Source organism: Thamnophis sirtalis, unplaced genomic scaffold (assembly GCF_051295495.1).
Source record: "Thamnophis sirtalis isolate CommonGarterSnake01/CBP01778 unplaced genomic scaffold, rThaSir2_p1.2 scaffold_6, whole genome shotgun sequence".
NCBI lineage: Eukaryota > Metazoa > Chordata > Lepidosauria > Squamata > Natricidae > Thamnophis > Thamnophis sirtalis.
In genome coordinates, this window is record NW_028261386.1 from 95,785,844 (window position 1) to 95,809,384 (window position 23,541).

Here is a 23,541-nt window from a genome sequence, read left to right on the forward strand (position 1 = left end):
TGTAAATGCACATTCTAGCATCTTTGGCAGGACTTACCCTCCTTGTGACTATTGGATCAATTTCATTGAGATCTCTGTGTGCAAGCATCATCAAATCTGCATTTAGTGTCCGTATCCTCTGAAATCTTAAGCGAATATAACGAGCCGATGTAAACTCCAATAGTGTTGGAGAAGGATCATCTGCACTTGGCCGCCCATTGATTAAGGAGGTATGAATCTACAAAGTAGAAGAAATGAAGAGAATGATTAGCTAATACTGTTCACTCAAAAATGATCAGGTTTGCAAAGTGTATGTAGGAATCACAGTAAAGAAATAATTGCGGTTGTAAAATATGTTTTTCCCCTCTCATTTATATCTTCATTTATATTTTCTCCAATCCTTTGAATCTTCTATAACATGGGTGTCAAATTTGCCAATGTCACATTGCTGTCACGTGATGTTTTGTGATGTTTTCCCCCTATGTGGAGATGGGGTGGGTGTGGCCTGCTGGTGACGCATCCAGCCCAAGGACCACCAGTTTGACACCCCTGTACTACAACCTTATTGGATAACCTAATTTCAAAAAAATCTGAATTTTTTAAGTAGGAGAAAGATTAATTTTCTTTTGGAAGAGAATGCAAGTGGAAGCCTTCTGAATATCCTATAGAAGATAATATATGTAGCTGAGGATTGAACTGTAGAAACTTTGATGCTCTCTGAGTAGTGGTGGGTTTCAATTTATTTTAATACCGGTTCGCTTGTACATGCACTCGCACGCTTGCGAAAGGGTTCTGTGCATGCACGGAAATGTCTGGGCAGGTGAGCGGAACCTCCACCAGTAATGGTGGTGCCATTACTGATTTGCCCTATCTGGGGTGAACTGGCAGAAACCCACCTCTGTCTCTGAGCCTGGTTCTTTGCTTGTAGTGTTTCATTACTTGACTAAGATATCAAGGAGAAAAACACATTTCACTAATATTGGCAGGACAAGCAAACTCCATAGTCACTAGCACATGTTTCCCTGAAATAAGACCCAACTGGAAAATAAGCCCTAGCATGATTTTTCAGGATGCTTGTAATATAAGCTCTAACACCCCCCCAAATAAGCCCCAGTTAAGATCGTCAGCCAGATGGATGCATTTAGTACCATATTTCCCTGAAAATAAGACCTCGTGTGTTTTTTGAGAGCAAAAATTAATATAAGGCCTGGTCTTAATTTTGGGGAAACACAGTAGTCAAGTAATGAAATGTCTATAAGCAAACCATCAAGCTCAGAGAGTACCTACGATTCCACCTTCTAGATATGTCACACAGATTCATGAATAGTTGTCTAATCATTATCCACATGCTTTTCATTGGATATGAGCAAAGAATAATACAGGTAGGCCACACTATGCCATTTTTTACACTAAAATAGTGGGTACGTGTTTTTGATTAACATGCAACTGAGCTATTTGACAATGGTTGTTTCAAGTCACATCTATATTGTTTGACATTAGCTAGGAAATTATATTTTTAAATAATAGATATTTTAGACCTATTCTATCATATACCACAGAATAAAAATCTACTACACAGTATACTTGTCTGTTTCATACTTCTTAAATATCAAAATGTATTTTTCCATTTTAAAAATTATGTATGTATGTATGTATGTATGTATAAATTTTACAAACCAATATAGCATATGGTATCTTCATGAACAATTTAGCAGTTTCTTTCTTATTCACATTTTTATATCTGAAGGATGGTACTTCACCAGAAATCTACCAAGTAGAGTCACAGTGTGGTTCTTTCTGACATACAAAGAATTTGCAGCTGCTTGGCTACAATGCTTGAAGTATTTTAGTTCACTTCTTTTTCAAAATAAATTACATGAAACGATTTAACTACATCTTTTTCACAGACTTTTAAAGTGATAATAATGATTAGAGAATTTTTAATATATGAAAAATGTTTCAAATTTGAAAGGCTTTTCATATTACTAATTTTTAAAGCATAAAAACATAATTATCTGTGCATGCACACACATACACATTTGGATGTGTGGATGTGAGGAAAAAAGAGAGAAAGAGAGAGGGGGTGGGAAGAAAGTGCCATCAAATCAATACTTTACTATTTACCTATTTCTTAAATTGAACAGATTGGTTTTTCTGCTACTTTTTATATTCTTTCTTTTACCTATGGATTAAAATCTTTTTCTTTATTTTTTATAAAGCTGGATTGAATGGTCTTTTTTCTTTTTGTTCCACTTAGAATTTTTGTTTTCTTTAAGCCTGGAATATAAAGAAGATATAAAAGGTATACAAAGAGGGCTGTAAGAACAGATGGAAAGGAAGTAACACTGCCATTTGGAGGCTGGAGTCTTGAGTCTTGGAAATGTTGTCCTTTCTTTTTTCTTTTTGATCATTTGACTTTGTATTTCAAGGTTCTTCAGCTTGTTTACAGAGAGTGATAGTGAGAAGATCATGGGTTGTTTTTACACGTGCTCTTTGGGAACATCATTGGTAGCTGGAGTGAAATGAAAACAAAGCCTTGTCTTGAAAGATTATAAATGAACTTGCTGTAAAACCTAATAAAAAGTTTTGAATGCCAGAGTGGCAGTGTTTATAAGTTGGAACAATGGCGCAACATGAAAAAGAAACCTTAACATTGCAAAAGATTATGTTTGAAATTCAAAAATTATTAGAAGTAACAGAGAAAATTGAGAAGAGATTGGGGATCATAGATTGTAGACCATATATTTTGTGTCACAACCTCTGGTATGCCCCAATTATGAGAGGAAGCTAACTGCTTCCATTTTCCCTTTATTTATTTATCAGCACAAATACTATATATATGTCACAGAGAGTGATAGTATATATGTCATATATATGTTTGATAAGAAGAAATCTGATATAAATTGCAAATGGTAACTACGAAAGGCGGTTTAGAAACTTTGTTATTAAATATAAGCAATTTTTATTTAGAACATGTTATAAAGATATAATGTTATTGGATGATATTGGGAAGAGCTAATGGAATGCCATTATGTGGTTTTGCCTTAAATTTGGAATATTTTAGATAAAAGGACGTAAAAACAATTACAGTCAAATGAAGGTTGAAGTATTATGACAATAATATATATAAATATATTTGATGTAAAATATATGATTTGACATGAATTATAGGTGACGACTGTGGAAGGGATGCATGGGAGCTTTTGTAACCAATCAACACACTTTCTGCAATTTGTAATGGAAGATGGTATTGTGGTTTTTTTTGTGTTTTGTCTGTTTGTGTTTATTCAAAAATAAAAATTTTAATAAAAAAAGAAATAGTCACAGTAATGTAAAACATATACTATGAATAAAACTTTTCAGTATTTTAATTTAATTATCTACTTTGATAGAATAAAAGAAAGTAATAACCAATATCGTAGTAATAGTATGCAGTAATACTAATAATAGTATGATATGATGGAAAGTTTTCAAAAAACAGGTGATATTAAATGATTGTCCTCATGTTGAAGCCATGTAGTGTTATGGTATCATGCTTACCTATCTAGAAGTTTTCCTTGGTTTTTCAGAATTGTTAGATTACATGGTATTTTTATGATAATAATTAGCAAATGTTGCAGTTAACTGAACTGACATTGTAACATTTTTTTAAAAAAAATAAAGATGCTGATGGAGAGTGGGGCCACTGAACAATATCCCTTCAAACCACAACTCTCACATGCAATCAAAAGGATAGAAAGTTTAATGAAATCAAACACAGCAAAATTTCTGTTACAGTGCCCTATTCTTCTGATTTTCCCAAGCCTTTGTTTTTCCTTGAAGACATTTCACTTCTCATCCAAGAAGTTTCTTCATTTCTAATTGAATGGTGGAAGATGGAAAGATTTATATTCCTTGAAATCATATGGTCATTGGGGTTAGGTTAGCACTCTTTCTGAAAGTCATTGAGGCCACTTAGAGGTTTAATGATGCCTTCAACATCATCTGAAGAATCATCTGAAGAAGCTTCTAGGACGAGAAGCAAAATGTCTTCAAGGAAAAATAAAGTCTAGTTGCCTTTTGAAAAAGCACCTTTGGGACAACCATGACCTAGATGACTTAGAAACTCCACAGACATCTAAAAAAGACCAGGCAACCCTAAATAAAGTCACTAGAAATTTGTTCCATAGATATAATTACAGCAGGGAGTACTGATGCCTTTCTATCTTTCCACCATTATGTTTTAAGTGTCAATAATTGTACCACCAATAGCATAGTAACAATTATTCCATTCTACTATATTGATTCAACGCATAAATGCATCCTTTAAACCAGCAGCAAAATGTCAAATACTGTTCATGTCATATTCTACTTCAACTAACTTGATCCCCAAAGAGCACTGATAAATGTCAGCTTAATGAATTGTTTAAAAAATATGATTATATGCTGGGCAACTTGTACCTCAGATAGCATGAGGTAAGCATAAGCTTTTTGTCAGCATCTCTCTTTCTTCAAGCCACTTGCATTTCAGACTTAGAATTGCTTCTGTAATTCATTCTTTTCTTCCCTGCAGCAGTGCAATTCTTGCATTTTTCATTTTTGAAGGGAAGGTAATTTGTCAAAGACAATGTCTTTTGAGAAATTTAAAGAAATTGTTCATTGTCAAAGCAATGGTTATGAATAAATCCTAGAGTAATAAGGCATTCAATTTCCTTAAAAGTATTTTGTCATGCACCTTTAAAAAGGGTTGTCATTTATTGCTATTACAGCTAAAAGAATATATTAGTAAACCAATTATTTCAACAATAATTATGTATAATAAGAAACCTAGAGGAGTCTGGGCAAACACACGATCAGCTCTAACAGAGTGACTGCATTCCTACAGAACCCATAGCAAATCAGGAAAAAGTCTAGCAGATGCATTTATCGAATGTGTTCATCATGTTTTGTGTGACTAAGTGTGTTGTGTGAACTCCAACCTTTTGGTTGGTTTATGCTTCAGTATATCATGCGATTGCTCAGTGGCTAAGATGCTGAGCTTGTTGATCAGAAAGGTCGGCAGTTCGGCGGTTCGAATCCCTAGTGCCACGTAACGGAGTGAGCTTCCATTATTTGTCCCAGCTTCTGCCAACCTTGCAATTTGAAAGCATATAAAAATGCAAAGTAGAGAAATAGAGACCTCCTTGGTGAGAAAGTAACAACACTCCATGCACCTTCGGCGTTTAGTCATGCTGGCCACATGACCATGGAGAAGTCTTTGGACAGCGCTAGCTCGTTGGCTTAGAAACAGAGGTAAGCACCACCCCTAAAGCTGGAAACAACTAGAATGCCTGTGTGGGGCAATCTTTACCTTTACCTTTGTATCATGCAAACTCAAAAAATGATATAGTTCATATACGAGGCTAAGGGTGATGTATAAAACACAGTCTATGTCTGCTGAGAGAGTTTTCTCACGAACATAGCAATAGCAATAGCAGTTAGACTTATATACCGCTTCGTAGGGCTTTCAGCCCTCTCTAAGCAGTTTACAGAGTCAGCATATTGCCCCCACAGTCTGGGTCCTCATTTCACCCACATTGGAAGGATGGAAGGCTGAGTCAACAATGAGCCGGTGAGATTTGAACTGCCGAACTGCAAATAGCAGTCAGCTGAAGTACTGCACTCTAACCACTGCGCCACCTCGGCTCTTCATAGTGGTCCATAAGCACCAATTTCTGTAATACTGCTCTAGAGATGTAGTCAGATAATAATAAGATTCTAGAATAGCACTTATGAATCAAAGTGAACCACTTATTTCAAGCCTCGGGATACATTGGAATGAGATCTTTCTGTTTTCTCATTCTACAACAGATTCAATACAACCCTTAAGCACCCCATTCAACATAAACCTTCTGAAGACTGGTTGGGGAACCAATGAAACTGCAGGGAAGAAACAGGCATAGAAACACTGAACATCAAAGCTATATTCTCTTTGTATAAACCAGTGATGGGCAACCTTTTTGGCGTGGTGTGTCAAAAATCGGCAAAAAATCGAGCATAACTCGCGTTGTGTGTCACTTCGACAAAAACATAATTTTGCGCAATTTATAGTTTAAACTACAAAAATGTATAATTGCAATATATAATTGTATTTAATAAACCAAAAACAAATTATTTAACATACCTGCTTAGTAACTTCTTTGTTCATCAGTCGATTTCGTATGTTGCCCTTGATATTATTGAACTTGTTTGGGGTGCTGTGAACCAGGGCTGTGGAGTCAGCTGCTTCCAGCTCCACGTCCTCATCAACATGCCGCTCCAGCCCGCCCCTGCTATGAATATTCCTAGTGACGCGAGGGCGAAGAATATTAATATTCATAGCGGGGGCGGGGCGGAGCGACATGTTGATGAGGATGTGGAGCTGGAAGCAGCAGACTCCACAGCCCTGCCGTGAACTGAGATAAGTGTGGTGCGGTCGTAACCGACAGTCCCAGGAGTAGACTCTCTGTGCCGGCCTGACTGGAGAGAGGCGTGCACTGTTCCCGCGCTCCTCTCCTGCGGGTCCTCCCTCGCCACGCTGATGACGTGTGTGCGCACAGCACGCACGCCTTACCAGCAGCCCCTGCGCTCAGAAAGGGGCGGCGGCGATAGAGTAAGTGAGTGTGGGGGGGGAGATCACACGTCCCGCCCCCCCCGTTCCTCCAGCACAGATTCTTTCATCCTCGGCGGCCGTGCAGGAGCCGAGGATGAATCGCATGAAATCCTGTGCGTGTCACCCCAAATGGCTACGCGTGTCAGCACTGACACGCGTGTCATAGGTTCGCCATCACTGGTATAAACACTAGTTATCTGGAATAGGCCCCCATGAATATAGTGGATTTTATTTCTTAGTAAAAATGCACTGGATCATGCTACTAATTATTCCAGCTTCAGGTCTACACACATTACTTGAGATTAAATTCTTTACTGGAAGTGTTACTCAACTCAGCTAGAAAATACATCTGAAAGACATATAAAAAGATGATAGGTTGGGTGTGTTTTTTCTCAGTCTAAACTCCAGTAAACCTAATGGAGTTAAATGCAAGTAAATGTGAAAATGATGGCACTGTTAGCTGACATTAATCTCTAGCTCTTTGGGTCATAAATAATTGTTTATAGGCACACATCAAGGGATAGATAACTTGCAGCCTAGAGACAACTTGAATCCCTGACCAATACTAACACCCCATGTTTCTCAGGAAAGGATTTCAAATGTTAAGAGGTTAAACCAGTATCTATCCAACCTGTAGCCTCTTGGTTTCTTCCAAATTGTAGGCAACCTCTGTTAACAGTAATATACTTAGACAGAACTGCTATAACTAACAATATATTAGTGTAGGAGAAAAACTGTGAGCTGATGAGCTGTTACCTACTCACTAGTATTCTATGGAAAGTATATATCTTCCTTCTGAAGGGAAAATTTCATCACATTTTTCTGAATAAATCCAAAAGACCACAAGATTTCGTTTGAAATGTTGAGTCAGCTTTCAGATATATTAATCACAGTAGACAATAGAATCATATAAATAAAGTGAAGAGGGGCAAATAATAATTCTAAACTGGACTTCAATATATTAAGCTTTTTAAAAGGAAAAGAGACAAAAAAGATGGAATTGACTATGGAAAAAAATGGTTTTTGTTTTGTTTCTAATGAACCATGAGAAGCAAATAGGAAAAATGTCAAATGACAACCATTTCAGGTTTGTCTGCTTTTGGAGAACTGAATTATATTAGGTTTCTTGACTTTGTTCTTAATTATTCTGCCTTAATAGTACTATTCACATTTTGCAATGTATTTATTGACAAAAAAGAGTATCACAAAGTTTGTCTCCACATATAGTGAGATCATGTATGGATCACATAGAACTAGGCTGAGAAAAGCTTCACAGCAATTTCCATAGTCATACTGGTAACCAACATAGAGGAAATTATCTCTGCAAAATATATGAGTGTATTGATGTTTCTCTGTCCTTTGTCAAGGTGATCAAAGAACTCTCCTGTGAAGACAACACAATGATACAAATAGGTCTGTAAGGCATTTCTATTCAAGAAATTGACCGATTAATCTTACTACGATATGAGATTCAAAATAATGGACAGAAGATGGAAGGAATTAGAACTGTTCTATTGGAAAATAATACTGCATATGAAACAACTCTGTGAGGGAGTCTGAAATTCAGCTTAAAATTGGAACATGACCTATCTGCACCACATCCTGTTTCCCTTCAAATGAAATACCATCACAGAAAGACAGATGTGACCATACTAAATTAAGAGTATTTTAGAAACAAACAAGGTATGAAATATAGTTTAGAGAAGGAATATGCAACCTTCCACCCCTTCACACTGACCTTGGTAGACCCTAGAAGCTAAAAGCAAACTGCCGACTGAGTGGATGAGGCTCAAGAGATAAACTCAGCTCTGTTGTAAGACTTTCTATGAAACCAGCATGCAGGACAAGATGAATTTTTAAGTAAAGAAATGGAAGGAGATGTGCTACATGTCACTTAATTTCACTAACTTTTTGAGTTTAGAACTGTAGTAGTGTAGCCGCCCGGAGTCCTCCGGGATTGGGCGGCCTATAAATTCATTAAATACAAATACAATACAATAGATGTTGTAACGTGTAATGTTGCAATGTGATATACAGAAGATGTTCTGTGAGCCCTTGGAAATTCATAGGTGGTGGCGTGAAGTTGATAGGCATAAAAACAATGTCCTTCACAAGATCTTGGACCTGTTGAATAGTTTCAAACAAAAGTGGAGTATAAAACAAACAAAGAAATAATGAGTATTTTAACCTGACAGATTTGGCTTGCTGTAAAATTGGTATTTTGTTGCTGACCATGCAAATCACAACAGTTGTTTGCCAGCAAAAAAAGGTCATTTTTTCATGACTTTTCCTAAAATCTCAAATTGAGAATTACTGGACTTCAAAAGAGTCTTTGGCTAGGAGCTCCAGGCACATTATCTAATAAAGGATGCAGTCTTTTTATCAGCTAGCATACTGTTTATTGGTTTATTTCCATTTTGTCCTCTTGCTACAGTTCTACCCTGGAGCTTTAACTCAAGTATTTTCCTCTGAAAAATATTATAGATGGATTCCATGGCTGCAGTTTGTCTCAGCCTGATACATCGATGGATGCAAACAGAATGCTTCATTCCTCTGCAGAAGGGATGGCAGCAATTAATCAAGTGTTGCCACCCGGATGGCTGCCTGGCTTCTCGTCCCATAGAAGCCGGTGCTAAACACTAAAGATTTCCAGAGCCTCCGGAGTCCACCAACAATATCAGTAAAGCCCCCTGGAAGGGCTTGGTCCCAGGAATCCTGTAAGGGCCAGCATTCCGTCGGCAGCTGCCTGTGGCTGTCCCTTGGAGCAGCGGAACCACGGCGGCTCGGATCAGCGATTTACGGCGTGAGAAGATGGCGGCGCCACGTTGCCGATCTCAGCGTTTTGCAACTTTGTAACTTCTTGGCGCTCCCTCTTTCTCTCTGCCGGCTGTGACGGACTTGGAGTGGTGCGGTGAGCTCGGAGGGCTCAGTTCTTTGCCATCTGAACAGCGGGGGTTATTAGAACTGCCGGAAATCATTTGGGAGCTGTGGGTTGGGCGGCTGGCTGTATTTGCCACCGCTGTAGCCCCCCCCCTCCGGACTTCCCCCCCCCGTCCTACTCTGTCCGTCCTACTCTGTTGTTCTATTGCCAGCTGCCTCCTTATCCTGTGGTCCTGCGATCCTCTGGGCCGCTATCTGTTCGGCTGGGGACTGAATGGAGGATGGAAAACGGAGCCTTGAGTAGCTCTATTATTATTCTACGCTTGATCTGAAGAGAAAAGAGGCCTGAACACTCCTCCTCCCCCCCATCCTCTGGCCCCTTTATCATCACAGCTGCCTCAGGCATTGCTCCTTGTCGCTCCCCCCTGTCATTGGGGAGCTTTTTCTGACTTTTTACCATCTCATCGATTGCCTATTAGGAGCAATAGATGATGGCAGCTGTAGGGACAAGGCCTTGGCACCAAGGAAACTGGTGCTTTCTCCCCCTCTGCCTTGAGCAGCTGGAGCCAGCTTCAGACTTTGGCCCATTGGACTATGGACCTTATATAATCTCAGGAAAGAGACTGTCTTCTACGTGGACTTCTGACCTCCTCTGGGACCTTAAGAGGGACAAGACTGGACAGACCCTGCTTACAAACATTAGGCATTTTTGCCTTGCCCCCCCCCCCACATGCGACTGCCTTGTATATCATCAATCTCTGGCCTTCCAGTTGTGGACTTTCCTTTGGGACATAGAAGAGGGAGAAGAACGGAGCAGCTCCCTCCTCATTTGTTACATCACCGCCTGATAGCGCACTGTTGCAGTGCTCCGTAATTTTTAATTTTTTAAGCTTAATTTTTTATTGGTATGGTGAGTGCATGGGATTGCTAGTGATAGAATGAATGATCCCACTTTTATTATTCCATTTTGCTGTATTTTTGTGTTTTAATTACCACGTGGGGACTGACTGAGTGAATATATGAGTATGACTGATTCGGAGGGCCTGCCGGGGAATGCGGGAGCCATAGGGGTGGCTGAGGGAACCACGCCCACCGGAGTGGGTCGGGGCATTACGGTCATAACAGGGAGGGGCAGATATGGCGGGGACTTTAGGGCTGGCCATTACCGGGGAAGGAGGGTTCGCTACATCACAGAGATCCCTCCTTCCGGCCCTATGAGTCCCACTCCGAGGCCAGATGGCGCGGGTAGTCAGGACCCTGGCCTCAGGCTGTTGTCGCTAAATGCCAGGTCTGTTGTTCACAAGGCTCCTCTCGTCCAGGACTTAATTTTAGACGAGAGGGCAGACCTGGCATGTATTACTGAAACCTGGCTGGGCACAGAAGGAGGAGTCCCCCTTGTAGAGATGTGCCCAGAAGGATTTCAGGTGCTTCATCAGCCGAGAGCCCAGGGAAGGGGTGGCGGTGTGGCGGTTGTTATCCGGGAGTCTCTAGTACCTCGTAGGGTCCCTGCTCCGGAGCTTGTCGGGTGTGAGACTCTGCTGGTGAAGTTGGACCTCAAGGGTCAAGTGGGTCTGCTGCTAACGTACCTGCCTCCCAACTACGTTGCAGCAGCCCTCCCCTCGCTCCTCGAGTCAGTAGCCGAGCTGGCAATTGAGTTCCCCAGGCTTATGGTTCTGGGGGACTTCAATTTGCCATCGCTCGGTGAACACTCTGATGGGGCGCAGGAGTTCATGGCTTCCATGACAGCCATGGGCTTGACCCAGGTAATTCGGGGCCCAACCCACTCAGCGGGTCACATGCTCGACCTCGTATTTCTCTCGGAGCAGTGGATGTGTGATCTTGGTCTGAGGGGTAGTGAGACCATACCCCTGTCGTGGTCAGACCACTGCCTACTGAGGCTCGACTTCCGGAGGCCAAACCCCCACCGTAGGGAGGAGGAACCGACCAGGAGGTTCCGCCCCAGGCGACTGATGGACCCTATGAGGTTCCAGACGGAGCTTGGGGTTATTCCTGATACCCTCGCCCACAGTTCGGCGGAGACTCTGGCTGCTGCCTGGCACTCGGCGGCATCGGAGTCTCTCGACCGGATTGCGCCACTACGGCCCCTCCGGGTCAGCGGATCCCGGAGACCCCCTTGGTTTACCGAGGAACTCCGGGAGATGAAGCGCCGGAGGAGATGCCTAGAGCACCGATGGAGGTCCGATAAGTCCGAATCGAACCGAGCAATGGTAACCACCTGCACCAAGGAATACACCAGGGCACTTAGGGCAGCGAAAAGATCTCATATAGCCACCTTGGTTGCGTCCGCTGAGTCCCGCCCAGCCGCCCTGTTTAAGATAACCCGCTCCCTATTAAATAAAAGGGAAGCGGGGGAACCCTTGCAGGGCAGAGCTGAGGATTATGCCCAATTCTTAGCGGACAAAATTGCTCGGTTTCGGTCGGACTTGGACTCCATCCCCGCAGTTCCAGCCGAGGCACAAGAGGATCAGGTGGAACATCTCTGGGTTGAGTTTCAGGATGTTACCCCCGGGGATGTGGACAAGGCCATGAGGGCTGTAAGTGCCTCCACCTGCGTACTGGATCCGTGTCCCTCATGGCTGGTTACTAACAGTAGTGAGGTGACACGAGGCTGGATCCAGGCAGTTGTGACCGCCTCTCTTCGGGAGGGGAACTTCCCCGCCGCACTGAAAGCGGCGGTGGTGAGACCTCTCCTAAAGAAGCCATCCTTGGATCCAGCTGTTCTTAATAACTATCGCCCAGTCTCCAACCTTCCCTTCCTCGGGAAGGTTGTTGAGAAGGTGGTGGCCTTTCAGCTCCAACGGTCCTTGGAGGAAGCAAACTATCTTGACCCCTTCCAGTCAGGCTTCAGACCCGGTTACAGCACCGAAACCGCTTTGGTCGCATTGACCGATGATCTCTGGAGAGCCAGAGATGGAGGATTCTCCTCCATCCTGGTTCTCCTTGACCTCTCAGCGGCTTTCGATACCATCGACCATGGTATCCTTCTGCGACGACTGCGGGAGGTGGGAGTGGGAGGCACCGTGCTGCGGTGGTTCTCTTCCTACCTCTCGGACAGGTCGCAGTCGGTGTTAGTGGGGGGGCAGAGATCGTTCCCTTGGCCCCTAACATATGGGGTGCCTCAGGGCTCGGTCTTATCCCCCCTACTATTCAACATCTACATGAAACCGCTGGGAGAGATCATCCGCAGGCACGGGATCAGATACCATCAATATGCGGACGATACTCAATTGTATCTGTCCGCCCCGTGCCAACTCAATGAAGCGGCAGACGTGATGAACCGAGGCCTGGAGGCTGTTATGGACTGGATGAGGGCTAACAAGCTTGTGCTCAACCCAGAAAAGACCGAGTGGCTGTTGTGTTTCCCTCCCAAAGATTCCACCAATATTCCATCTCTCAGGCTGGGGGGTCAAATTCTATACCCCTCAGAGAGGGTTCGCAACTTGGGAGTCCTCCTAGATCCACAGCTATCGTTTGACCATCACTTGATGGCTGTGGCTAGGGGGGCATTCGCCCAGGTTCGCCTGGTGCGCCAGTTGCGACCCTACCTGAATCGGGAGGCACTCACAACAGTCACTCGGGCCCTTGTGACCTCTAGGCTGGAATACTGCAATGTGCTCTACATGGGGCTGCCCTTGAAGAGCATCCGGCGTCTTCAGCTGGTACAGAACGCGGCCGCGCGAGCGATTGTGGGTGCACCACGGTTCACCCACATTACACCTATCCTCCGCGAGCTGCGCTGGCTACCTGTCGATTTCCGGATGCGCTTCAAGGTGCTATTAGTCACCCATAAAGCCCTGCATGGTAGTGGATCTGGATACTTGAGAGACCGCCTTCTACCAATTACCTCCCTGCGACCAATTAGATCACACAGATTGGGCCTCCTCCGTATTCCATCGGCCAGCCAGTGTCGGCTGGCAACCACAAGGAGGAGGGCCTTCTCAGTAGTAGCCCCGACCCTTTGGAACGAACTCCCCGTGGAGATTCGTACCCTCACCACCGTCCAGGCCTTCCGCACAGCCTTGAAGAACTGGCTAGCCCGTCAGGCCTGGGGATGAAGATAGTTGCCCCTCCCGAATGATGAATGCATGTTGCCTATTGTTTTTTATTATATGTGTCTATGTTACTGTTTGCATTTCCCCTTCCCTGATTTTATGTGAGCCGCCCTGAGTCCCCTCAGGGAAAAGGGCGGCCTACAAATTTCAATAAAATCAAATCAAATCAAAAAATCAAGTGTTCTGATACCCTTTGTAATCAGCAAAGAAATTAAAATTAGGTATATTTTGGAATAAATCAGTGTATATTGGGGAAATTGTATGTATAAAAAACTGCATTGGCAAAATATATAGATGGGGAATCATGAAGCTGAGAAAAATATATACATCTGGAAATATATACAGATATATAATATGGTTAGCTGAGAAGTTGGATAGAACAAAATACTAGGCAGTATTGACATAAATTGTATTAAAAGTGATCTGAATGTTATGAATTACCATCAATATCAAATGTAATTAAACAATATCAAATATCCCTAATATTTCACTGCTGCTTGGATGTATTGTGAGATTCTGTAAAGCAAAAATCAGATTTTGCTCTGAAAAGTTGATATATCCACTAAAAGAATTCAGCAGTCAGTGATATAAATTTATATATTGAGTTTAATAAATAAACATTAAATATATAAAATATTTTATATCTTATTGTATTGAACTAATTATTAGATATTTTACAATTTTCCCTCCCCATCTAAAATATCATGAGGAATGATGTATCACTATTTACCTAACACATTATTAAAAAAATACTAAGATCCAAGCTTTGATCATATCTTAGTTATTCCTAAAAATTTAAATTTCATAAAATTTTGATACTTTTCTTGCTCTGTAATATTGATTACTTCACACAAGTTGCATTTTGGGTCACAGATTAATTATTTTAATTAGTACACGTTAAAGCAATCACACAACTCACATAACTAGCCTTATAGTAGCAATGTGACCTGCATAATTATAGCTTGATTGTTTTAGAAGTTTGTATGGCTTTGTGAAAGTTAATTTAAGAGCCAGAGTAGTGGTCAACCATATCAGTTACAAAGAGTTGCCCAATATCAAAGCTAAAGGTGCAAGGCAAGAAGAACATAAAGAATAAAAGAAAAAGAAGCACCAGAATTTTTTTTTAAAAAAACATTGGATGTAACAAATGCTAACCAAAGAGGATCTAAATATTCATGTTCATTAGATATGGGAGACAGCAAGTTAATTTGGAAGGACAAAGAAAGCTCATACAATCAGAAATGCCGATTTTCCTATTGCTAAAGATCTAAAATTGCAAAATAAAATATTTATTTTATTTTTAAAAATTGCTTGCAAGATTCTGATCCAGATAGAGAGAAATCAACTCTCACTTGAGACTTGGCTTCCATAGTTGAATGCAGAGAAGAGGAAACGCCAACTGTCTTCCCAAAAGGAAATAAAATAAACTGAAGAAAGAACATTCAAGGATGTATGAGTTACCACAGAAAGCCAGAAAATAGAATCACAGGAGCATAAAGTACAAAAGGAAAGATGAAACAAAGCCTTCCCTTTCTGACTATAAGAATGGTCCATTCTTTGATTCTCTCTATAAGGAGGAGATATTTTCTCTATAAAGAGGAGATATTGATTAAACTTGATGCTGGATTCAAGTCAGAGATTTATTTAGCAGACAAACAAAAGCAGGGGGAGGCTTTGTGAAGATAAAAGACAATAATCAACCTATCAATTGAGGATAACCTAATTTGATCAAATCTGCTAACAGTAAGATATCCAGCATGCACTAGCCCAGTGTCTCCAACCTTGGCAACTTTAAGACTTATGGACTTCAATTCCCAGAATCCCTCAGGATTCTGGGAAAGGAATTCTGGAAGTTGAAGTTCACAAGTCTTAAAGTTGCCAAGGTTGGAAACCCCTGGTCTAGTGCATGCTGGATGGGTAATTCTGAAAGCTGAAGTCCATTAGTCATAACAATGCCAAGTTTGGAGACCTTTGACCTAGTGGTTAAGGCACCAGACTAGAAACCAAGAGACTCTTGTTCTTGTTCTGCCTTAGGCATGAAAAACAGCTGGGAGATTTTGAGCCAATCACACTCCCTCATCTCTATTCACTTCCCAGGGTTGTTGTGGAGGAGGAAGAAGGAGTATTGGGTATTTTTTTCCACTTTGAGTTATTTATAAAAATAATAGGTGGAATAAAAAATATTTAAAAAATTTAAAAAATCACAGTTTAAAAAGCTGTCACTGTTATGTGGATAAAAATAGGGAGTTGCTTATGAAAGACATCTTCCATTTTTTAAAAAACTTTTTGAACTGAAATGCAGCTGTAGACATTGGCTAAATGTATGAGAATAGCATGAGAAGTTGCATGAGGAAGCATGAGGAAAGCTCCTTTATGTAGCCACAGTTACAAGGTGCAGCAGTTGGAATTCTATATGGGAAGGTGAGCACACCAACCAAATCAGATTGGATTAGATACAAGTCATTGGGCATGTATCTTAATGGTCCAGCCAAACTAGATCTCCAAGTGCCAGTCAATAGCAACCTGAAGGACAGATCATAAATTCATGGAGGTGGGGTGACCAGCTGGCCAAGCAAATAGGAATAATTTGTTGCCCTACCTTCCACTTGTATACATTAAAACTATGGTAAGAATCTATGGCAGCTTCATAAACTATTAATGGAGTTTGCATTCAGCACAAAGTACATTGACACCAAATATTAGCACGTAAGAGATGCCCAAGAAGAGGGAGTCATTGAAGGGCTATTAAGAGAGATGCTGGCAGATTGACTCATGAAAGCTCTGCTCTGAAATTGACAGGCATTTGAGAACTGATGGGAATTTGGGATTGGTGCATGAACCAGCAAGAATATGTTTTGGAAATGTGACTTCAGTGGTACTTGTGACTTCAATGGTGATTACTTTTCAGCACTGCAAAACCTACTTTGTTTTGAGGATCGATGGAAGGACGAGACTGGAGCCAGGACTGTCAGAACAAGTGGTTTATTCAAGGTAACTATTTACAGGCGATTCAGCACCTTCCCTGCTTGACAGCTATTTAAACGGAGCTGTCAAGCAGGAATAGCCAATGAACGCACCCCTAGCGGCTAGCAACAGGCGATGCCGCACCTCAGCCAATCAGGGCGCCACCTGGCTTGTTGCTAGCCGCCAGGTCGTAAGTCAAGGACTTTCCGAGTCCTCAACACCCCTTCCCCCCAAGCGAGAGCGCATGCTCAGCGTTGAAGCATGCGTAGTCAGCGAGATAGGTGGGCAAGTGCCGGACCCACCCAGAACGCCTTAGTTCTACAGGAGTCACCGGAGGGGTGAGTCCTGCTCGTTGCAGCTCCTCCCCAAAGGGAGTGGAGCTCCAAGCGATGCCATCTTGGGATGACCCAGAAGGCGGGCACAACTTAACAGGTAGACCTGACCGAGGGGGCTCGGCAACCTGGGTGGAGTCACTGTGCCGGGAGGTGCCAATTGGTGAAGTACAAGCGTTGTAACTGAACGGGGCCGGGAATGGGGCCGGATTGGCTTGAGATTGAACTGGAGACGTCGGCCAGCAGGAGGCGTCCGGATAGATGGGGCCTGCCTGGGGAAAGGCCCGTGAGTGTGAATCTGGACACGGAAACTCAGATTGAGGAAAAGAACGGGCAGGAGGAATCCCTGCAACATCGGAGTAGGAGAGGCCTGCCTGGGGAAAGGTCTCAAGCTGGAATCTGTGGACCGGCTGAAAGGCAGCTGTGTCATGGGCCCCTGGATCAGAAGGGGCGCTGGTCTCAGTGGGAAGATGCTTCCTTAACTGATCCACGTGGTGCCTCCACTTGGATCCATCGGCCAGTCTGACCCTATAAGAATAGGGACCGGTTATGGACAGAATAGAGGCAGCCACCCATTTAGCATCCCCAGAGAAAGAGCGGGCCCAAACCAAATCCCCCACCAGGAAGGAGCGGGGAGGAGAAACCCCCAGGTTGCACGCCTGCTCCCCTCAATAGAGCGGATGAAGCCCATCCGGGGGGGTCCGCAAGCGCCGACCCATCAACAGCTCCGTGCTTTTGTTGGTCGTTTGGCAGGGGGTGGAGTATTGGATTAGCAGGTAATCCGCCACACTCGCTGGCCAATCGCCCCGGTCCATCCGGCCAAGCACCTCCTTGGCCGAGCGGACCGCAAGCTCTGCCTGGCCATTGCAGGCCAGATGGTACGGGGTGGTGGGCGCGTGCCGGATACCCTGCAAGGCCAGGAATTCCTGGAAAGTGGTGGAAACAAATTGGGGCCCATTGTCCAAAACCACCATGTCCAGCAACCCGTGGGTTGCGAACAACCGGCGCAGGGCCCTGACAGTACTCTCAGCTGTGGTGGAGGCCATGAGGACTAGCTCCACCCAGCGAGAGTAGGCATCCACCACAATCAGGAATGTCTGGCCGTGAAAGGGGCCGGCAAAATCTATGTGAATACGAGACCACAGGCCTCTCAAAGCCTCCCACTCTCGAGCAGGTGCCGCTGGGGGAGCGGGACGGGAGAGCTGACAGGTAGAACAATGGCAAACCCAGGCCGTAATCTCAGCGTCCAGCAAGGACCACCAGACATAGCTACGCGCCAACGCCTTCATGCGCGCTATGCCTGGGTGATCCTTGTGGAGCAGAGACAGAAGCTGTGATCACAGAACGGGAGGGATCACCACCCGGTCCCCCCAAATAAGGCAACCGCTATGGAGAGACAATTTGGCTTGGCGGGCCTTAAAGGGCCGGAACTGTCAGCCACCTTCCCCAGAGGCCACCCTCGGAGGACCCAGGAGCAGACCTGAGCCAAAACCGGGTCGGCCTTGGTGTGGGCCGCCACATCAGCGGCAGTGAGGGGAAGACCCGAGGAGGCAATCGAAAGAACGGACAAGGACAGCACCGGGGCCAGGTCGGAGACAGGCAAGGGGCAGTGGCTGAGGGCATCCGCAAGCCCTAGCTGCTTGCCAGGATGGTAGAGCAGCGTATAGGAATATGCCACCAGGAACTCCGTCCAGCGGGTCATCCTGGGAGAGAGGATGGAAGGGGTTGGCTTGTCGCCGGCCAGAAGCCCAAGGAGAGGTCCATGACAAGTGTAAAGTGCTGACCATTCAGATAATCGTGTAATTTCTTAATCCCGGGCACTGCAGCCAGAGCCTTCTTGTCAATCTGGCTGTAATGGCGCTCCGCAGAGGAGAGTGTCTGGGAGTAGAAAGCCACGGGGCCTCCAAGCCATTTGGGAGGACATGGCTCAGGACAGCCCCCAGACCATAGTGGGAGGCGTCACAGGCTAACGTCAGAGGCAGCTTGTCACTGTACTGCACTAAGACAGCCGCTGACGTAAGCATGTCTTTGACACCCGCGAACGCATGCGCTTTGCGGCTGTCCCAGCGCCAAGCCACGGATCGGTCGAGCAACCAATGCAGCGGCTCGACAAGTGACACCTTGTCCAGCACGAACGGCGCATAGAAGTTGAGAAGCCCCAGGAACGCCTGCAGCTCCACCTTGGAGGAGGGAGTGGGGGCGTTCCTGATGGCTGCAACCTTTGAAGGTGTAGGTTGGATCCCTTGGGCATCAATCATGAAGCCCAAGAACTCCACCCTAGGCACAGCAAAAGAACATTTTCTGCGCTTCAATTTCAAGCCCGCACCCCTAAAACGGAGGAGGACCTTCCTGAGCATTTCAATGAGTTCTGAGCAGCTGGAAGCAGCGATCAGAACATCATCGGAATACAGAACCACACTGGGGAGCACATGGAGCAAGTGGTCCATGAGGCTATGGAAGATCCCCGGGGCCACGGAAACGCCGAATTGGAGGCGGTGACAATGAAAAGCCCCACGATGGGTGACGATGGTTTGGGCAGCTGCAGCATCATCATCCACCGGGAGCTGCTGGTAGGCCTGCACCATATCCAGTTTTGCAAAGGTGCAGCCCCGCCCCAAGGAATGGAGCAGGTGCTACACAACAGGGACTGGATAGGGGTTTGCCTGGAGGCCAAGTTTGATTGTCGACTTGTAGTCGGCACAGATCCTGACCGACCTGTCGGGCTTGACAGGAACCCCAATTGAGGTCTCCCATTGCGAATGGTCGACGGGTTCCAGGACGCCCTGCGCCAGCAGCTTATCAAGTTCGGCATCAACCTTGGCCCGCAAGGCAAAAGGCACCCTGCGAGCCTTCAGCCAAATAGGTGCAACCTGGGGATTGAGGTTGAGGGAAATGGGGGTGCCCTTGTAAAAGACCAGCTGGCCATCAAAAACGTCCGCAAATTCCGTGAGGACATCATCCAGGGAGGGGGCGGAGGCACCCACCCGATGGATCCCCCCAATTGACAAACCCAGGGGAGGGAACCAATCTAACCCTAACAGGGCTGGCAGGGGCTTTTGCACTATCAAGACAGGCAGGCGATCGTGAAAGTCCCCATAGTCAACCCAGATGAGGAAACAACCCAGGGTGGGAATAAGAGTTCCCTCGTAGTCTCTGAGGGACGTGTCCACTGGCTGCAGCTGGTCACGGCTGACGTGGGGACACAGGCAGGAGAAGGTGGACCAGGAAAGCAGGGAGCGGGAGGAGCCAGAGTCCACTTCCATGCTGCAGGGCTGACCTTCCAGGTAAAGGGCAGCAGAGACCTTCCTCACCCCCGCAGACGTCTGGCTGACAGTCTCCCCGATGAAGTCAGACTGGGTCACCGTGTAGCAATCTTCAGCCTGCCGTGCAGGCTGCGGAGGCTGGCGGTGCAGTTGCGGTTGGGAAACGGCAGACTGCTGAAGGAAGGAAGGCACAGGCAGCGAGGCACGGCAGACCTGTGCGATGTGGCCTTTCTTGCCGCAACGACGGCAGATGGTGCCCTTGAAGGGGCATGCAGAGCGGGTGTGTCTGCCGTCACAGCCCACACAAGCAGATGAGGCTGGAACGGCCAGTTGAGTGGGAGGCCGTCTAGGTTGAGGACGGAGCTGAGCCACTTGTTCACAATTGGGCTCTACTAGTGGCACCAGCTCATTGACGAGGCAGGCATGAGCAGCCAAAGGAGGGAGAGGAGGAGGAAGCAGAGGAGGGAGAGGAGGAGGGAGAGGCTGAAGTCGTTATATGTCGGCTGTGGACTGCTCTGAGAGCTCGGCTGCTCTGACTTCATCCACGGCCTGCTGTAAGGTGATCTCCGGATGAGCCAGGAGATGGCGTCTGAGGCAAATGTCTTTGACTCCGCAGACAAATTGTTCTACAAGGTTGTCTTCCAAGTCCCCAAAGTCACATTGAATCGCCGCTACGCATAAATATTGCAAAAATTGGCTGATCGATTCCGCCGGTTTCTGCACGCATTGGCAGAAAGTGTAGCGGCGGGCGATTCGCAATGGGGTGGGAGCATAATGATTTTTTTAGTTTTGCCATCAGCGTCCCCCAGCTGAGTTGATAAACTGGCCGAGGAGAAGCCAGAGCCCTCGCTGAGGCGAACATAGCCGGGCCACAGCAGCTGAGGAAGAAACTGCATTTCTCCTTCGGTGGCAGGTTATGATTCTTTGAGGCTATGAGGTAGCACTCAAAGCACTCGATGAACCCGGCCCACAACTCTCCGGAGGTTCCAAATGGGGCGAATGGTGGAAGAGCTGCCATCTCTAGGTCGCGATGTGAGGTGAAGAAAAAAAATGTTCGGATTGAAGAGCCAGCGGATGCTCCGCAGTTTGAGCAGCTTATTGCCCTCTCATTCATCCTAGGCGCCGATTACTGGAATCGCCACGATCCCATCCTCGTCGCCAGTTTTGAGGATCGACGGAAGGACGAGACTGGAGCCAGGACTGTCAGAACAAGCGGTTTATTCAAGGTAACTATTTACAGGCGATTCAGCTCCTTCCCTGCTTGACAGCTTTTTAAACGAAGCTGTTAAGCAGGAATAGCCAATGAGCACGCCCCTAGCGGCTAGCAACAGGCGACGCTGTGCCTCAGCCAATCAGGGCGCCGCCTGGCTTGTTGCTAGCCGACAAGTCGTAAATCAAGGACTTTCCGAGTCCACAACACCTTGCACAAGGTTCGATGTGATGTAGGATTTGCTCTGCATCACCTCTTATTTATTTATTTATTTATTTATTTATTTATTTATTTATTTATTTATTTATTTATTTATTTATTTATTTATTTATTTATTTATTCACTCTGCCTTCTCTTTACTTCCTTTATTTTCTAGATAATCATGAATAAGAGTATTCCCTTCTTAACTCTCTTCCTGAAAGCATGCAGAGAGCTACTTCCAGGTTCTTCTTGAAATAATAATTTTTTTCTGTTAAGTTACAAAACTGCTTTACTTTCTTGCTCAGGCTAGATTTGTCCTCTCAAGAATACTCAAACACACATAATTTTTTCTGCTTCACATACCAAAGGCTTTATTCTGCACTCTGATTATAAACTGTAATGCAAACTGGTTTTAAATAATTCACAGCAATAGTTTAATAGTCTACAGTAAGCCATATTTACAGGCAAAAAGTTATGCTGACATGTGTCATGTCACAATTTAATACTTACACCAAAACATCTGACATAAGTACATGCATTGTGTTATTTATGTCATGATACGAATCATGTGTCCTCACTTGCACACACCCATTCTGTGGACACCTGCGAATATTAAGGAATACTAAGTTTATGTTAGCTTATGAAGTAGAAACTAATTCTGTGAATTTGAACAGATGAAAAACTCATACAATACAGAAGACTTATGGTCTAAGCTTACTTTGTAAATGATTCAGGCATTTCATTTCTAAGATGTATTCATAAAAATACATATGGCCTTGAGAAACTCTAATTATTTGGGTTACAGCCGTGATGGCAAACCTATGGTACACGTGCCACAGGTGGCATGCAGAGCCCTCTCTGCGGGCATGCAAGCTGTTGCCTCAGCTCAGCTCCACAATGCATTTACGTGCCTCCTGCCAGCCAGATGTTTTTGGGTCTCTGCTGTGGGGGATGGGGTCATGTGGGAGATTTACATGCAAGTGCAGCAGGGGTGGGTTTCTCGCCCCGTTCCAACCGGATCGGTTGGAACGAGGCCGGCGGCGTTCTCACGCACGCACGCGGCGTGTGCGTGCACGTGCGCAGCGCGCGCATGCGTAGTAGCATCTGCGCGATGCTCCAGCTGCTCCTGGAGGATCGCGCAGGGCGTTCTGCGCATGCGTGGAAAGCGCAAAATTTGAAAAAAACGGGTAAGGAGCGGGTGCGGGTGTGCGGGCGCGCGCGGGCCCAGGGGGGGGGGCTTCGCCGTTCCCGGAAGTTACTTACTTCCGGGTTCGGCGACCAACCGGATCGCAGGGACCGGTGTGAACCGGTCGAAACCCAGCCCTGAAGTGCAGGGATGGGCCGGACATGGGGGATTGTGCATGTATGTGCGGGAGTGGGGTGCAGATGGGGGGTACACGCACTTGCACAGTGATTGGGGTACATATGGTGGGTTGCACACACATGCACAGGGTGTGTGGGGTGGGGTGTGGGGTGCACAGGGGAGTCATGCACACTGCATTATGGGTGTGGGTGTGCACGCTTTCAGCACTCAGTGACGAAAAGATTAGCCATCACTGGATTATAGGATGCTCTCATAAGAAATAACACAGTAGAAAAATCTTGGTTCTCATGGTGACTCATCAGAAGAAATAAGTAAGACAAAAGCCATTATCTCTGAAGCCCAACAACTGCACACTGCTATCATGGTATAAAGAAACTGGAATAAATGAAGTATTGCAAATGTGAGATTATATGTTTTGGAAAACATTATCCACAGCTTTCTGCCTTTTTCTATATGGCAAGTGCTGTTCATGGCAATATTATAAGAAGACTGAAACCTTTTCACCCTTCCATGGTGCCAAATTGTTCAGAACAAATTGTTCCGTGTGTGCTTAGTAAGTGGTTACATTTCACATCATTTGAACCATATTATCCTAAGCCGCCCTATGAATCACGATATTAATCATTGCTCGGTTTTCCATTAATGATATTAATTATTATACACCTTCTGTAATAGAAAGCCAAAATGGAAAGGAAAGCAGCAGAA

At 45.0% G+C, this 23,541-nt stretch overlaps 1 protein-coding gene across 9 annotated transcripts in view; it reads right to left on the minus strand.

The window, feature by feature from the left end:
- LAMA2 (laminin subunit alpha 2) overlaps positions 1-23,541 on the minus strand; it is a 474,492-nt gene that overhangs the window by 294,953 nt on the left and 155,998 nt on the right. For all 9 annotated transcript variants that reach the window (XM_087718512.1, XM_087718505.1, XM_087718507.1 and 6 more), the window contains exon 5: positions 38-217. In XM_087718512.1, the coding sequence (XP_087574638.1) occupies positions 38-217 (180 nt within the window). The remainder of the gene's footprint in view (positions 1-37; positions 218-23,541) is intronic.